The sequence below is a fragment of the Salminus brasiliensis genome, chromosome 22, assembly GCF_030463535.1.
Source record: "Salminus brasiliensis chromosome 22, fSalBra1.hap2, whole genome shotgun sequence".
In the NCBI taxonomy this organism is placed as follows: Eukaryota; Metazoa; Chordata; class Actinopteri; order Characiformes; family Bryconidae; genus Salminus; species Salminus brasiliensis.
Window position 1 is genome coordinate 17,653,649 of NC_132899.1, and position 19,105 is coordinate 17,672,753.

The 19,105-nt window shown below is 41.8% G+C and overlaps 1 protein-coding gene across 1 annotated transcript; it reads right to left on the reverse strand.

The window, feature by feature from the left end:
- Window positions 1–32: 32 nt before the first annotated feature.
- On the reverse strand, window positions 33–19,105 carry timp2a (TIMP metallopeptidase inhibitor 2a). The gene is made up of 5 exons (XM_072666688.1): window positions 18,576–19,105; window positions 5,308–5,408; window positions 5,084–5,192; window positions 4,121–4,245; window positions 33–2,805 (listed from the first exon to the last, which is right to left on the reverse strand). The coding sequence occupies exons 1-5, from the start codon at window positions 18,700–18,702 to the stop codon at window positions 2,608–2,610; spliced, it is 660 nt and encodes a 219-aa protein (XP_072522789.1). The 5' UTR covers window positions 18,703–19,105; the 3' UTR covers window positions 33–2,607.

The following is a 19,105-nucleotide window of genomic DNA, read 5'->3' on the forward strand; positions in this document are numbered from 1 at the left end:
AAACTGTAGCAACGTAACAGACAGACTCTATGTTCTTTAACTTTTCTTTTATTTGATAATACTGTATATTTGCCCATCGAGTGAACATCCACATAAGAATTACACATAAAAGCATCAAAGACATGCATAGTCTGGTTCTCATCATACCGCTGCTCTCTCATGTGGTTCACACACACACAAGAGCTCTCAAATTTCTGTACTTTCAGCAAATCTTCAAGAGAAAGACAAAAGACTGGTAAAAATAACACACCATATAAACCAAAGGTAATGACACAGTAAAAATGTAGAAACATGGCAACAACAAACATTTAAATTATGCCATTTATATTCCATTACATTTAATACAAAGCAGTTAAGTAGATATAGCAGGATGCATATTAAATATTGCCAACGTTACCCTCGTCGATTTATGCGCTTGTTTATGGCGAGTTTTCAAAAGGTAAGAAGATTACAGAGAAAGGTTTTAATTTAAAGCACGCCTCTGAATACTGTAAGCTGGTCAGACAGCTCAATACACATTTTCTTCAACTCTGCGTCAGCCACAAAGTCAGCTGGTTAGGCCAACACAGAAAAGCCATCAGTTCTGAGTAATACTCATGTTGATGCAGCTTTCTGTTTGGTATACGTCACTGTATTGATTTTGTACAGCTTTAAAAGTACCTTTAAAACGAATTGCCCCGTACACATAACAGCGTTTGTTAAATTGCAGGAATATTGAAATCCACCTTTATTAACTGTCCCCAACCCACCAAAGTGTTTGTTTTCCTCCATTCCACAGTGGTCCCCTCTCTCTGTCTCCTTCTTTCCTCCCCTCCCTCCCTCTCTCAATCTGACCGCATTGTGGCACCATGGTCCACCCTGACAAAATGCCTAGCAACTACTACCCTCACACCTTTCTCTCCATCAGTCACATGACTTGGCAGTGCCCAATCAGGGGACAGTTGCAACAACATAATTCACCATGCTTTCCTCCCAGACTGCCAATAAACAGAGTTTATCGACCTCACAGAGGGAAGAAACCTGTCTTTGTTTTCTCTCTCTCTCTCTTTCTCTCCTCTCTCTCCCAAAGCAGAAGAATCTATGAAAGCTATAGAACTGTGTGCCTTTCGCTTGTTAATCCAATCAGCATTGTAACTGTAGAGTAAAGCTGGGGGGGTGGGGGTGTCTTCCCATTACCATGGCAACTAAAGTCTTACGTAGGCCTTCCTCTTGGAGTCCCATGAAACATGTTCTTGTGGCACGTCAACTATCAAACAATATGCAGAGAAGGTGATAATAGCACGCTACAACACGAGACTGGAGACTTTTCCTGTCAAGCATCTGTAACTGAGATCTCTGTCTCACTAACCTAAGCCCTATAGGAACGACGTCACAAAAACAGCTGCTAGATAAGCATAAAGGCATTCAATGACGTTCTCGTGAAAGAAGGGAGAAGAGAAGAGTTACAAATCCTGATAAGAGGATTCAATCCTCCTGTAGCGATTCCCACAAAAAAGTGCAAAGTTCAATCAGGATGAAGACTGATTTCAGAGAAATGACTTTTCAAAAGGCAGATATCTAACATAAAAAAAGAAACCCGAAACAAAAACGACCAAAAAAATAATAAAATAAACAGCAGACAAATGTATACATGTAGTTTAGGGAGATAAAGGGTTAAAGGAGTATAGAGGCAGGGACAGAATCAGTTAGTAGAAGCACTTGAAAAGGAAACGAGGACACAAGGCAAGCAGACTCCCTTTCCATTACACAATACCATATTCCAAATTAGGAAGGAACTAAAAGTATCCTGCCAAAAAGTGTTTAAGTGTTGTTAAGGTACTGCCTTATTGTTCCTTCTTTTTCCTACCAGGGGCTTAAAGGTCCCTCAGGTTTTTGTTATTAAAAGCAAAGAGGATCCACTTCTGTGGAGAAAGAAAAAAAAAAAGAAAAACAAACTTGTACCCATGTACTAGAGTTACACATTCTGGAATTTGGTCAGCAGCAAACTGAAGCTTTGTCCCACATAAATCAATGCGGAGTGACACCGACTTTGGTCTCTAATTTTCCTTTTCCTAAAACCCCATGCATCTGCCTGTTTTCTCGCTCTTCGTTTGGTCTCAGTTCATCTTTGAACTATCTGGGAAGTCCTGCCTCACCATTTATCTGACTGGACCAATTGCTGGCATTGCTTTGGGAAACTACACTAAGCAAGAGTAATATTTTAGCTGTCTCTATATTTGGGGTTTGGACAAAGACTTTCAATAATTCAAGATGTGAAACGAGCTTTGTGAGACTGATAGGCCATTTCAGCTGTTTAAGGAAAGAAAGATTAAGCGCTGTCAGGGGCAGAAAGTGCTCACAAATCAGGATTGTCCGTCATATAATGGTTGGAGGATTTTGAGTTCAAGCCTTGGGAGAAGAAACCACATCAGCATTTGACCAGTTGCCACTAGTTCATGTTATCTAGTCCACTAGTTTCGTTATCTAATGAAGACTGTAAGCTAATCTATACTTTAGCATTTTAATTGGGTGCAGTGATCTCTTTTTCGTTTGTTCTGCCTTATGTCGGATCTTTAGTATATGGGATTTTAAAGAATGTCAGATAGTGGAGAGAGGTATGGAGCTGGATTACGGGTCCTCGCTGTCCAGGAACTCTTTCTTGGGTGGAGCACTTCCACGATACCAGGCACATGAACCATCTCCTCTCTTGATGCAGGCGTAGTGGTCAGACTGGCGTCCATGGATGATCTTCTCTGTCACCCAGTCTGTCCACAAGCACTCCTCCGGGGTGCTGACCTCACATGGGAAGGCCGCACAGCGGGTAATCTGGTTGCAACGATAATATGACTGTTAAACTCTGTACACTCTGTAATAGCACTACTAGAATTTCCTTCTGCTCATTAAAGGGTCTATGTTCTACATATTCTGTATTTTTACACATTAGGTACCAAGATCATCCTAACTCATTTTAGCATTAATGTTTGCCATCCAGTCTTTATCCTTCAGAATTGAACAGGCTGATTTATTTAAGTTCCCTGTGGGAGAATGAATTGTGCCTACTTTAAAGCGCACTCTGAGCTGAAGTGTACAGAACAAACTGTTACTTTCAGGCTGAAGTCATCAGGGACGATCAGTAATTCAATGACTCATTTCACATGTCTGGATCTTTTGGAAGGTGCAATGATACATCTGCTTCCCGACAGCCAGAAACAGCTCAAAGATGAATATTTTCCCCCATATTCTGCTCCAATAACTCAAACTGTCTGCAGTAACAACACTCCTTATCACCTCAGCATCACTGTGTCGTCAAAACCACAGTGGAATCATATAAGCGGTTCAGTTGCTGCTTAGTTTCCACCTATCGGCTGTGTGAACTGGAGAGTCGATGGTAAGTTGGTAAGTTGTGAAACTTTAACAATTCATTTTTTCATGATAGGATCTTTAGTGAAGGATTTCTGACCTTGTAAACCTAATCCTAGAGTGATTACAAAACACATTACTATAGATAATGGGAGTTATATTTGATACCATTACTTAGGGTCCTATTATACACCCTGTGCAAGGTGCGTTGTGATGCCCATTGCTAACTTACACCCCGCCAACAGTCTATTTTCACACTTTCCGCCTGCATTGTTTAAATAGCAGGGGTGCTTGCTAATACATCTATGCCGATGGGCGTGGTGGTCTCGACATTAATGTGTGCTCAGGTAAATTTCTGGCGTATTGCTATCTTGGCAATGGAAAACACAGGCCCGCCACTGACTGAAAACAACCTAGGCAGACGTAAGTGTTATCTTGGCAGAGAATTGTCAACACAGGCGTGCACCCCACCGCTTTGTGCCATTGAAGTAGCAATCCGCCAAAGTCAGACCGCACCTGGCTCTTAAAGGGAATGGCAAGTGACACGCTGATTGGTTTATTGCACGTTACACCCCAAACACACCCATGAATAATTAAGCGACTTAGCACATGCCTATTGTTGCATTGCAGGGCGTACTTTTACCCGCCGTTGCGATGGCAAAGACACTGACACGCCCTAATGCCCGGCTGAGCGGCTCGCCTAAAAATCCCTAAATTGGGCCCTTAGAATCAAGATGAGAGAGAAATCAATCTGATGGAACTTCTTTGTTATTGTTATCACCTTGCAGTCGCAGCCCATCTGGTAGCGCTGGCTCAGGCTCTTCTTCTGGGTGGCACTCATGGACTCCCAGGACATATTGAGATCACACAGAGTCACGTGCATTTGTCCACTGCCGTCTGCCTTGCCTGGAGAACATGTGTCAGACAAAACAACACGTAGACACAACAGTCACTGCTGTGAAACTAGATAGAACACGTGTCATTGAGAGCACTCGGCAAGGCCAAAACTTTGTTTAGTTTAGGATCAAACTGTACCCTTTCAGGGGCAGCTAGTTTTACTATTATGGCTTCATAGAGTACTGGAGGTCAAGGCAAAGCTCTGACTCAGTGAAAAACATGCCAAAGTCTAGGAGACAGTTGAGGAAAATGGAAAGAAACAGTATTGTATTGAACTTGACAGACAGAGAAGGAAAAAGCAGTCAAAACACACTTAAAACCCCACTTAACTTTTTAACGTTTTCTATTGAGTTTTCTTCTCTGATTTGCTCTAGTTGCAGAGTAGGAGATCTAGCGAGTGTCTTCTTTGTGGAGAATGGAATGTGTGCTTTGAAATCACAACCTCAGCAGTTACAAGCTCAGACTTCCCTCATTATGCTACCCCCCCTCCTCCCCTAAAACTTCAGCTTTAAAGGCAATTGCTACCCTGCACAGCCCTCTGCCTCGTCCAGTCTGTAATTTGGGCTATGCTGAATCAGTACGCGATGGAGAAACCAGAAGACGTCTGTGTTCATCCTTTCGTGACCTTTTATTTTCTTTGCTGTCTGATCAGCAACTCTGGAGAACTCTTGAGAGCATTCAACTTTAAATATCGTATCTAATACTGTGTATCACTCAGCTGAACGCTGCTCTCTTAAACTCCAGCAATGGGTGATAGCTTTGGAACATAAAGTAAATGGTGGTTTGTGGTTGTGACACATTAGCCTTCGCAGAACCTCAGACCCGTCACTAAAGTCCTACCATTTACCTGAGATGAGATACTCCTTCTTTCCGTTGGTGTCCAAAGTTACCCCGCACACAGCAGATGAAGGGGCGGTAAAGATCACATCAATGTGACGATCTGGTCCTTTGAACATCTAAGAGAAAAGGTGTGTATTTATGAGCTGCAGTTTTTTTTACTAACATATCAAAACTCCATTCAGGAATAAAATAAATTACACGAACAGAAAACTCACACTCCTCCCTCCTCACCTTGATCTGTTTGATGTCATACTGGATCCTCTTGATAGGGTTGCCATAAATATCATTACCAGCATTCACTTCTTTTCCTCCTACCACCTTGGCCCTGATTACTTTAACAAGCAGAGAGAGGGGTTACACTCATTAAGAGCCATACACCACATTTACTTTCCCCAAATATGTGTTGCTTTGAGCGATGTCTTAGAGGAACCTTTTTTGGTTCCATAAAGAACCATTTCCATAAAGGAGCTGTGAGGGTGAAGGACCATTACACAGGTAAAGAACCTTTACAGTGACTTCTTTAATGGTTCTTCAAATATACCTCTCTCTTAAAACCATGGTTCTTTGTGGAACCAAAAATGGTTCTTCTACAGCATCACTCCAAGAACACTCTGTAGCACCTTTTTGGTGTTAGAAATAATTTTACATGACCCTTTTTCAACATCTTCAAATACCCAAAAAGAGGCTTTTTGTGTTGCTGTACCTTAAAGACTAAAGTATATGTAAGCAATCTCTGATCCCATTGGCTGTCCTCTTAATGTGCCTTATTCAAAAGCAGCCCAGGCTGAAATATTCCTTATAACCTTAACATAAATGGATATGTGAATATATTTAAAGGCTATGACAGTGATTTCAGAATTGGCCGTGAATCGTACATTCTGAAATTTACCAGTGTTTACTTACTACATCTGACGAGCCTTTAATTGATTGTGTCTTCCAAACATGCCACAAGGTTTAACAGGTTAAATGCAGGTCACTGGCAGATAAACACAGAATACCATAGCTCCTTTTGTAAGGGCTTTGCTATCTCTCAGTGGCCTTGCCTGAGCAACAGTGAGTGGTCTCTCTCTCACATAAAGAGAGTCATGCCCCCCATCCAAAGTCCCATTTCCTGCAAGCTGAGCATTTGCAGCTGCCCGACTGTCTTAAGCTCTCTTTGTCAGGTCAGCCAACATGTGGGAGAAACGCCTGCGCACAAGGAGCTGACACATGGCAACCTTCCGCTGACTCATTCATTCTCTCACTTTTTATACCACCCCCCCTCCTTATTTTCCTTATTTTCCTTAATAGTTTCAAAAGGCCTGCTCTCACCCCCCCCCCCCCCCCCCCCCCCAAACACACACACACACTTTCTGCAGAGGTAATGTAGAATAGCATAACAGCTAAGCAAAGCAAATGCGGCTGGTTCTCAGGCCGGACTCAGCTAACTGTGTCAGTAACCCTGCAAGCCACACTGATGATAGCACTCTACTTGCGCAAGAATAAACAATGATGCAACCTGACACTGGCACGCATTTACGCACACACCCCCACACACACACACCCACCCTGTTCAAATCTGCATGCGGTGAAGGAGTCAAACATTTGCCGATCATTTATTTATCCAATCTGAAAACACTGACAAAGCCTGCTTTAACAGATGTAAATGAGGCTTAGCGTTTTGGTACTGCAGTACATTTAAACCTGGTGTGATCGGAACTAAGCAAGCAGCTCAGGGTTCAAATCTGAAAGAAGGGATATGGTTTGTGTCATAACAGTGCCATATGCTTTCAAATGTGGCTGATCTCTGCTAGTTTGTCTCAGCCACAACCAAATTTCCTCAAAAACCAACTCCGATCCAATTGTGTAAATGGTGGACAGCTGGTGGACTATCATTACTTTATTTCAGTAGGCTTGATGAGCAACATGGCCCAAAATAACTTTCAAGAGAGCAGACTATTTAGACCAGAAATAAAAAAAGGCAGAGGCAGCAGCAAAAGAAATATATCAGTATTATCACTGCATGAAAAACTGTGAATCGAGCCCTGCTTGCTTCTCAGGCTTCTGCACATTTGAAAAGTAAACAAACATGGAAACAATTACGAGCTAATGCTGTCCTCATGGCTGAACTCGTCTGGGCAAACTTAAAGTGAAATTTAGATGAAGCATTTGAAGTAACTGGTGAAAATATTTACCAAGAATCCAGATATATACTGGAAGTCAGCGGCCTTGCTTTCATTAATCCCCCAAAATAACACATCCACTGTATAGGCCTATTCCACATGTAAATACTGAGCCCAAAGGAGAGAAAAGGCAAATATGCAGACATATATTTGAAGTGAAGGAACTGCAGTAGCCAAAAGAAGCAGAAAGTGAGATTCACAAGCTTCTCTCAGGCCCAGAATCAGAGCAAAACTGCTGGTCAAATAAATGTCCAATGATCTTGTACATGGATGTTTAAACAATATTATTAACTACTCAATTTGCACATGAACAATCCTGGGGTTAAGCTGCCTTATTGGTGGAATCTCGACTCTGGGACAACAGGTCATAAAACAACACACCAAAGCAACAAAGGATTTTACTGCATAGCATTTGATTTTCACTACCGGACATAGTTAACCACCTGCAGACGCAAATGAACCAAAACAGCTTCTCAAGCAGGCCATCATTAGCGTAAACTGCTATCACCGAACCAAAGCCACAATGCCTGTTCGTTCAAATCACAGACCTCCACTATTCTCCTCTCGTCACCTGACTTCTAACAAAGATATTACCAAAACACATAAGGCCAGCAAATAAGGCTCTGAGGCCCTGATTCATTAACCAACTGACTGATCCCTGGCCCAACCGCTGCTGTCTCCTCCTCAGCATCGCCTGCTGCCAGCTGCAGGATCTGCCATGGGTTTTGGCAGGACAGCTTGTTTTAATAGAGGTACATTTGGGAGCACTTTTGTCAAGATACTAAAGTCAAAACTGAGAGAAACAGAGAGATGGAGCACAGACGGCTGGGGCATATCGACAGGGTTTAATTCTAGAGCAGGCTACGCCACATAAACAGACGGAGGCGATAAAGGTGAGTTGAGAAGTGAAAAAGACAAGTGAGCTGACAACGAGAGTAAATAAAGAGGCGGAAGACGGATGGAGAGAAAAGAAGGGGACAAAAAAGACTCTCTGGTGTTATGGTGTGCAACAGCTGCTGTTTTTAAGGGCATTTGCTCACCATGGAAAATATGAGGCCAGGGATATAGCATGCAGGGACATAAAATAACCAATGGAAGGAAAGCTCACTCACACACACACACACACACACACAAGCATGCACACTCATGAACACACACACACACTATGCTGGGGTAGCAGCCATCATTCCACACCCATGGGTTCACTTTATAGGTTGGAAAAGACACAAATATGAAGGGTTCGTTGCTCTTTAAAGTTAACAATAGTCCCCTCCAAGTTGCATGCTTTTCTGCTTATGTCAAAGCTTCCTCTGTCTGGGGACCTGGGCTACGCTGCATGCTGAGGTGCTAGCAGTACACGTTACACACAGGAAAATCCTACCTAATTAAAGCTTAGTATCAGTTGTTTTCTGCATCAATGAATCATTCCGTTATTAAAGCAGTTCCCATGAACTGACTGAAGAGTGAACAACTGTGTTGTGTGTGAACCAACAGATCCAAACATTAGCAGCTATTAGCACCGTGACAGAGAAGGTGTACGAGTAGCGATGACATATTGGTTTCAATGGGTATGGCTAATTTCAGCAGAAACGGCTGGACTGGATGTCAGAGGGTAAAAAAAGAAAAGGATAAACCAAATGTAGACAGAAATAGCACATACACACACAGTCACACTGTGTGATGTCATGTTAGCTGTGTGTTCCATCCTGTTTGAGTAGACTGAGAAGGATGGCCTACTTTTTTGATGCTCAAGTTAAGTGAAGTGCTTCTTTTAAACACTAATCTCAGGTCAGCAAAACCGGAGCAGTAGATGCTGTCTGACATTCTGCAATCATTGTCAATTATTGAGAGATCCATTGCTTAATATCTTGCCTGTGTGTCTTTCACCATTCTATTGCACTGTTCCTGCTCAGTTTGCTCATTTTCCCAATTCTTAATGTAAGAGCATCTTTCCCCTCACATCACATATGTACCACCAGTCTGGTTGCACAGAAGCCCCTTCAGGACACGCAGTATGACACATGTTGCCATTGTCCTTAAGCCACTAGAGATGCCACTGATCCAATACCCAGTGCATTTCCCTCCACATGTATACCTGCTAACTACCTCCCATCAGGTGGGAATCAGCTGATCAATGAGAGTCCTGGCAGGAGCAATTGAAGAGGAGCCTACCTTTTAAAGGCAGGAGAGTTGAAGAGGACTGTTATTGTATGCTGTATTTTTCAGTTTCTTATGTTATTCTTATGTTATTTTAGGCTGGCAGTTTTACTTTGTTTAACTGTGTTCTAAGAGATGACCTCTGTTGTTGGTGTGCTTTAGTAAAGGTACTTTACCAGTGTGCTCCCAAGTTGGTTTTACAGGAAATGTGTGTTTCTTGTGTTGGGGGTGTGCTTATGTTTGGTAACGTTAGCCATACTCCAACTCGTATTACAGGAGAGGCTTGACCGTTTAAGCCTACTAAGGTTTCAAACAGGTAAGAGGCACACCTATGTATTTCATACCAGGTATCTGTTTAGTTTCCTAGGCTGAGGTTCCCTCGGCTAGGTTTGTTATTATTGGCCAAGGAAGTTTAGAGTTGTTGGCTGCTTATTTTTCTAGCTATGTACTTTTTACATTTCATGTAGGGAAGTGTGGTTTTGTTCTGTTTTGCTTTGGTGCTGACTGCAGTTTGATTTGCCCAGTGTGGCACTAGCTAACACAGCAGTTTTATCGTATGAATGTATGTAGTTTTAATATTAGCTCTTATGTTTTTCATGCTCCCTTTTTTGTCTTCACTGGGCCAAACAGCAAATGTCATGTTAGTGGTTCCACTGTACGCTCTGGACCAAAGGTGGGATAGTAACGGGGTGGGTGCCCAAAAAAGAAATCATTACACATTGATAGTTGAACAGTAACTGGACTGCTTTAGTTCATTTAAATGTTTTATCTCTAACACTGCACCAATAAATACAGTGTATTTACAGTGTATTTCAATACATGGGAAGCCTTTTAGAAAGAATTGATCACAGTACAAATAATCACTTGAGGCATGTTGCTCTGTTTGACTTTCTAAAACCTGGAAACTAGTTAACTGAAATTTCTCAAAAGCTGATGGCTTGAAATAAAACATAAAAAATGTGTTAAATAAATAGTCCACTCTGTTTAGGAAAGAATGGGGGTTCTTAAGTTTCCATCAGCTTACTGCTACTAAGATTAGGTGCTTTTCTAGGTAATTTGCCATGTGGCCTTTGCACAACACTCTGCATTACTCATGGTCCTAATCAAAGCCATACAGTCAGCTGATTCAGCTGCTCTCAGCTCTCTGTGGTGTTTTTGCTAAAAGTTCCCCTTAAAAAATAAACAAAACAGAACCTGGTTTCAGGAATAAAGTAAGACAAACTTATTTATAAGTAGGTATTCAGGATTCACAGTGAAGTCATACTTTCTCAGTACTAGAGTAATTTGGCAGTAATGCATTTCAAAATCCAGCCAAATGCTCTCTAAATGGTATGTCTGGCTGCTTATTGACATCCTTCCAATAAGAATTTGACCAACTGCCTTCTAAACCCTCTTAAATCCTTCCAGCTTTACACTGTAAGGGGGGGATTTCATCCAAGCGACCCCTTTAGGAACAAATTAAAAATGGCTCACAGGAACCATCCTGTGTCACTGTAAAGGCGGCCTCTACAACGGACGAGCTCCAGTTCTATTCTCACATCTTCAGCTCTTTGCCTATTTTTTTCTGACTGACCCACATTCCTGCTCCCCGATAATCGTGCATAACCCACAATGCCCGCTCCCTCAGCCCATGACTTACACACTCTCTTACATATGCACATATCATAATCAGAGTGTCATAGTTTCCATGAAAACATACCCACCACGAGTGCTCGCCACATCCTGAGGTTCCGTTTCACTGCACAGCTTTTAGCAATCATGACCGATTCTGAGCCCAAACCTCGCTACCCACTCCTACCTTTACTGACAGCACCCGTGGACTTTCCTAAAATCAAAGGATAGCAAAAAAGGTCAGCTGGCTACTGCTGCGCATGCAAATGAAACCACTAATGTATCGGCACCGTGGCCACTGACTTCACTGCATATGGCTTAGCTCGGATCAAAGCTAATTCGCACAAAGACCTACAGCGGATGCAGCAATATCCATTGACTACTATACTACATACAAAACCCCAGCAAAGTGACAATTCAAAACAAATAACACCATAGCAGCAATGATTGGTTAAAGTTAAATAGATAAATCTGACCATCTTTACCTCTGCAGGCTAGTGTTGTCTAATCTTTCCAACTTTGAAAAGTATTGCCATTTATACAATTTAATACCACAATAAAGGAGATCTCCAGTGGCCGCCAGGGTCATGCAGAGTTTAAAGATATGGGCGTTCGAGTGGCGCAACTGTCTAAGTGTTGGGCCTTTTATCAGCGAGATTCCACCCCAGTGATATCACATTCCTCCATGGTCAGAAGTCCAACAGAGCCTAATAAGCATTCTCCTCCAAGCATGTTCAGCTGTACAATGATGTTGCATTAGTGGCAGTTTAAAAAATGTGGTTGGTTGGATTCCACATTGGTTCGACATGGTTGGCATTACTGCGTGACAGGGAAATTGAGGGTTCAAAAAAGCATCAATGTAGAAACGAAGTGTTCATCAAAGAGAAGAAACATTCAAGAATTCCTTGAATAACCCCATATATTATTTTACTGTATAACAAGATTCCTACATTAATTATTTTTGTTCTTTCTGATATACAGTCTTGGATACAGAATGGATAGTATTAATACTGTACAAAATGTGTATTGGTATTGTTCAGTATCGATATATCGATACTTTTGACAGCACTACAACAGGCTTTGTCTTGTTGGGTTTATGAACCCAAGTACTCCTGCGAAAATACAGCACAGTAATTCAATCTGTCCAACCCTGTGTACTTGCCCTCTTCACAGTGTGCATTCCTGTAGGCTTCTTGCCAGTCACAGCAACAGAGGCCTTGCTTGTGGCTGGATCATTTATTGACCCACAGATCCTCATTAACTTGTGCTTAAACCCTTCGGTACAAAAACCAAACACAGAGCATACGTTTACTGTACAAGTCTGTTTTTTTGGGGGGTTAAGGTTCTGTGTAATACAAAAACTCCCTCAAAGCAAGAGGAAAATCTTTAAGAGGAACCCAGACTCAAAAGGGGAACCTATCCTCTTCTGATCAACACCGGATAACAAAACAAACACCATAACAAGTATGTCTTCCTGTAACTGATTGACTTCTGTTGTAAGACCCCTGAAGTAACATTTCCTTTGGCTAATACTGTTTGTCACTGCTATTGCTTTGTTGTCTTCTAAGTGGTTCTGCAAAATCTTTCAGGCTTTGTTCCTCAGTCAGAGAACTCAGACAGTCTCTATGAAACTATGAATCACTTGCATTGTTGATTGAGTTCCATACCTATTGTTCAATCTGTCATTCGCCTTCAACAAGAAGAAGAAGTGAAATGTTAGAATTCATGTTTTAAATGTTTCTGTACCCATTTTCCAGAAAAGTGAACGGTCTGACAGATCTGCTAAATTGTTTAATTATGTTTGATTAGACTCAAGAGACCTAGTCTGACTCACAGTGAGAAGGCAGCTAGACTGCTTCATCTGGATTGTCACTGTGTCTCTTGAATAAAAGGGCTGTTGGTTAGACAGCCAAGTTCCTAAGGGCCTGGGGTTAACCGCCATGGAAAATGACTAGACTGGACAACCGATGGTTGGAGACTGCCCATGTCCCAGCTTGGGTGCACAAACAAGGACAGGGGGATAGAGAGGATGTGGAAAGACACTCAGATGACTGAAGTTTTGTTGACAAAGTCTAGGATGTCATCCATTTCCCAGCCTTGCCTACACTACACTGAGAAAATGGCAGGATTTGTTCTTGATGTTCTTTATGCATCACAAGACTTGTAACAACATGTTAACTGTAAGAACAGGAGGACTGCAAATGGCATGGCGTTTGCCAAATGGGAAGAAAATATGCAGGTTTCATCTATCTGCTGAAGTCACAGCGTCTTGTGAATGTCTCTGGAGATCCCACGTCAGACCAAACCCATGTAAAATTGGAACGCACCTCTCTGCATTTCTAGGTTTCTGTGTCCAAGTTGTGAATTCACATGGGGACTAGAATGAGTGTTGGCGGGCGAGATGGCATCATTAAATAATTGCAATACTTCAAGAAATGTCACAATATTTATTTTTTAGGTCATCCAAGTTGGAATGAGCAAAATACAACCAGTGAACCAGCACATTTTAAAACACTATTAAAATCTCAGTACAAATGTCTTCTTAGTATTCAGTATTTCACAACATGCACTGGACTAAACAAAGCTAAACAGGACTACGTAAGTACTTATGCAGTCTCTGTAATGATACATGAGGTACGTCTGTGTTCTCGAAGTACTGGTGATCTCAACAAAAGGACACTTCCCATGAAGAGGTCAGCAATACAGATAAATGGGCCATAACATTAGTACCTGAGTAGTGCCGTCTAACACCGATTTTACTCTGGCAGGACATCCTTTAAGTCCTGTCAGTTGTGAGGTGGGGCCTCCTTGGATCACTTCAAGAGGCTTAGGCACTCATGACCCTGTCATTGGTTCACCAGTTGTCCTTTCAAAGATCACAATTTGGCCCTGGTCAAAGTGGCTTAGATCCTTGCTCAGTTTCCCTGCTTTTAACACATCATCACCTTTAAGAATTTACTGTTCATTTGTTGCCTAATGTAGATCATCCCTTTACAGATTAGAACTGTAGATGAAGATAATCAATGGTTTTCACTTTACCTACCAGTGATACGAATGTTATGGTCGATCTGTGTATAGTGTGTTTAGTGTGTTTGTGTTGTTACAGTAGGGCTACATTTAAATGCTCATAAAAAATGCTATTGCTATGCGTTTTTGTTTTTGCCTACTACACCTATTCATCCTGTTCCACAAGCCAGTTGCACTCTCTTGGAACTCCAACATAATAAGGATTTGAAGCAAGTGTCCTTTTAGCTATACTAGTTGAATGCCTTGTCTAAACCTCCTGTGCTAGATCACTGCTCTTAAAGTGCTGACTATTCCCAAAAAAAGGAAGGTCTATTGCGATGTTATTTATTGTGCAGCCTGTCTCCTAGCATTGCATCTCCCAATCCTACTAACATGGCTCCCATTATTTTAAATAATTTCCAAGTAATAGCTGTCTGCTTCATTGCTACTTACTCTTCTTCCACTGCCTAGCAAGACCAGGTGTCTGGCACAGGTCTACAAAAACAGCTGTAATCCCTGCTTTTAGCATTTTATTTCTCTGCAAGAGAATAGGAGGTCCAAAAAGTTGTGCTTTTGGTGTTGTCTTCACTGCATATAGTCTTCAGATTAGGTCATGCCATTTGCAATAGCAAACCAGAATGCAAACATTCAGTAACTAACACATCAGTCAACAAACGCTGCCAAAGTTAGTTTACACAGGGAATCAACTGCTTTTGCACATCGCCCATTTCTCACCCTGACCCTCTATTGCTTCACTCATGTCACTCTTTCTGCATATGTCTGATATACCTTCCACCTCACACTAGATTAGTCTCTCAAAGTTTAGCTATTGCTTGCCAAAGCGAGCAGAGGCCAGAGTATGACTCAAGCTCAAGCAGATTTTAACACAAACAACTTGATGACCAATGTATTCAAACCTTGGCACAGGCAGCTTTCATTTTATTGCTTCAGAATATACAATCTTTGCTACATGCTAAAAATGTTCAGATTTAGACTTTAGGCTTTAATAGCAAGGTCAAATGTGCCTTTTTACCGTAAATAACAGTGAAGGGTGATCCTAGAGTGCCAGGTAAGCACTATAAAACCCCATCATTTCTCTCCACATACTATAAAAAAGATTTTCCCCGTCATATTATTGCATGTGTTAACTGGGTACTTATGTCAGTTAATGTACTATGTACAATGAGTACTACTCAAATGCGCAGTTTCATGCCAATGGTTCATTAGCTGGGTAACAACAGGGCTTGGAACTGTGTCACAGGTGACTAATCTCACCAGATCTTGCAAAAACACTAAGGGGGAACAACAACATGGTACAGTGTCCTTAGAAAAAGACAGCACAGTCGCTGCCCAGGCTCCCCTGCATGCTGCTCCATCAGTCAGTTGAGAAGTATATAAATGGCTCCATTAGAATGAGTAGCACTGTTGTAATGGGGTTCATTTGAAGGAGAAAGAAAAGTTAATACGACTCTACTGACTGATTTGTGAGAGTGCGCACGCCCATAAACCACAGGGTTCATTAATATTAAGGTCAGTTTGAGGAGAATATTGGCAACAAAACTAGATGACCTCAGAGGGTACATGTGACTGCATTGCCCACTTGCTTTGTTGACACAACATTAATCAGGGCAGATCCCTATACTCGTATAAAATCTGTCGTCTGCTCGACCCTGTTTAAAGTCATGAAACCGTTGAGCCTTCTAGCACAGCCACTGAAGTTAACCTTTCGCAAATAGATGGAAAAAAAAACTCTCTCCTGATCCAAGAGCACCTGGTTCAGAGCCAGGGAGCCAAGGCAGGGCGGGTGGAGCAGCCAGAGAGAAAGAGAGTGCTTTTCTCACTGTTCCAGGAATGCCATGCATATTTGCGAAAGGTCCTCAACTCAACTCATAGTTTTCTCTCCTTTCTGCCACATCTAAAACTGTCAGCCAGATGTCAAGACGGTTCCACTTCCTTTCTGAAAGAGGGTGGGGTTTCTAATCAAACTGCATCCCGGGAGCCCTATAAAAACGCCATCAGAGAGAGAGAGAGAGAGAGAGAGAGAGAGAGAGAGCACGGCCATCTGCATTTCGCCTGTATTATTTTACCAGCTCGCAGCAAAGCTTGGATCCTGTTCCAACTTCTGGCCATATCTAACTTGGCGTCTCTGGACAGCAATGTCCCAATGAATTAAGCATGAGCAGGGTTGGAAAGCCCCAGTGGGACGCAAAGCATTCCTGCAATTTTTCAGGCCCTATGCAGCGGCACCACCTTTCAGCTCAGAGCTTGGTCTTTAACATTCATCTGAGACAAAAAAGGGAGATGGGAGTTGCTTGAGTCGTGCAAGTCAGGACCTCAGTCGGTAGCTCTCACTCCCTCCCTAACTTCATCCCCTCCTTCTCCCTTCTGTTCTATGTCACAGTACTGTAACAAACACACATATACTATATGCCCGAATGTTTGTGGACACGCCTTCTAGTAGCACCCACTGCTGACATAGATCCCCTTAGTCATAGTCCCATTAGAGAAGTATGGCCAATAGAATAGGATTCTCTAGAGCAGATAAAAATGAACCTGTTGGCACCATGCCTAATGCCTGGCACAGGCTAGAAGGGTAGTAAGTTCCCTCAGATGTGTGTTCTCTGGAATGATGGTGCTCCATCCAATACTTTTGGGATGAGTTAGGGATGCGGTGGGGCAGCAATTATCCAACATCCTGACCTCACTATTACAAATCCTTACAGTTCCCTGGACAGTAGAAACAGTTACTCCAACAAAAGCAGGATAAAGTCTTTTTCAATACCCTTGATTTCAGAAGAAACAATGAATGAGCAGGTGTCTCAATACTTTTGTCCATATGGTGCACTTTAACCCCTAATTGCAAGCTTTAAGCTTCAGGAAAATGGAACTAGAGAGACATTCTAAACAAGGCTGCAACAACATGCATTTTCTTTCTGACCTCTGATGGACTGGTTGCCTGCAACAAGACAGTGAATCAGTGTGAGTAAACAGACCAGCAGCATGGTGTGAATGCGTCATGCTGTTTGGGCTCTGGTTTTAGGCTTCCATTCAAGCCTAAATCCTGTTCAGCTTCAACTCTGACACTGCTTAACAACAGCACACACACTAACAGACATGAACCAGTCACCTTTACCTATCACAGAGATTTTGTTCAGCAGACACTCTGGCAAAACAGCAGGGTAGCTAAGTAACTGACACTCCATCACTCCATGTGTCAAGATCAACACAAAAACGTCCCTGAGACCTACTTTGGTGTGCGAGTTTGTTTCGTAGGTCGGCTATAAATAGACAGATATAAAAAGAGCAGCGCTTATAATAGAGGAGGCAAGAAAGTTATTTTGCAGGCAGTAGATGTACACTCTTCACTACTCAGGCCCCCAAAACGTCAGCTTGCTTTATCTGCAGGCTCAGAGAGATGATGTGCAGAGAGGATATGGGAACGGATGTGTCTCTGCACAGGCCTAATGATGATGTCAGTGAAGACTGGTCAACAGACCTACAGACAACACTGGAGCCACACTGAAACCAAATACCACATGAATCCCACGCAACCACATCTAATACATTACAGGACTAATGCAAATCACCAAAACAATAAGGCTATGTCTCTGTTGCTGCAGATTTGCTGTTGTATTAGTCTTCTTCAGGTCAGGTTAAAAGTTTTGAGTGGGTTAAAACAGTCCAGACTGTTTCAGCTATCAAAACAACTTACAACAAGACGAAAATTGTTATAGTGACAATAATAATAATAATAGTAATAAAGCTGTTGTTAATTATTATTATTATTAATTATTATTTTTTACAAAAAAAAATAGAAACAGCAGCGCCAACAACAGTTGGTAAGAGTACAGTACAGCTGAAATAGTATTATAAGTATATGATCATTATTTATTGATTTATTATTATAGTTGTACATAATATAATAATAATAATACCAATACAACAAAAACAGAAGCAGCAACACTAATAAACTTAGTGTATTATAATTATATGATTATTATTTAGTTAGTTATTATTATAGTTGCTGTTAATAATAATAATAATAATAATAATAATAATGATTATAATAATGCTGTTGTTAGTTACTATTCTTTTTTTTGACATAGCCATAGTTAATATATTTTAATTATTTATTAAGTTATTATTATAGTTGTTGTAAGAAATAATAACAATGATAATAATAATAATAATAATAACAATAACAATAACAAAAATAGAATCAGGAGCAGTAACAACTGTTACACTAAAAGTATAGTAACATAGTATTATAATTATATTATTATTATTATCATTCATGCAGTTGGTTATTATTATAGTTGTAAATAATAATAATAATAATAATAATTGCACTGTTATTACAAGGGCTTAAATTGATCACCAACAGTAACAAATGTGCAGCTGCATCCACAATAACGTACCAAGCACAGTCCACCCAGTAATCCACACTAAAGTAACACTACAAACTCAGTCACTGTCAGCCACAATATTACACAAATATGCAGAACATTTCTGAGGTAAACAGGCTGTTCACCGTCTCGCCCTCACTGCCATGCCACTACTTACCGATATCAGCGTTGCAGAACGCCTGTTGAGGATGGACGGGAGAGCAGCTGCAAGCTTCTGCCCTCTCCTCCACCCCGCACACCAGCAGCCCCAGCAGCGCGCACAGCCAGCCGCTCACACACCGCATTTCCCCGCTCACCTACTTTCTTTGTCAGAGAGAGAGAGAAGGAAAGAGAGAGAGAGAGAGCAGAGAGAGAGAGAGAGCAGAGAGAGAGAGACAGACAGAGACAGGACCCAAACACGGAGCTCCTTCAACTGCCTGCAGTGTGCGTCTCACACACACACAAACACTCCTCAGACGAACGACACCGAAAAAGTAGCTCGTCCGAAGCACTTGCGGCTCGCCTCGTTAATGAGAAAACAGTCGCGGACGCGGACGAGCTGTGATAAGAAAAGGTGCCCTGTGCTGCTCTGAGCTCGACTGTAGCTGCTCTGGACCCGCGCAGTACCTTGTATGGCTCTGTTTTAGAGAGCGGAGGCCAGCCTCATGCATTTAGCTCTACACTGCCCTGCTCGGACTCCTCCCCTTC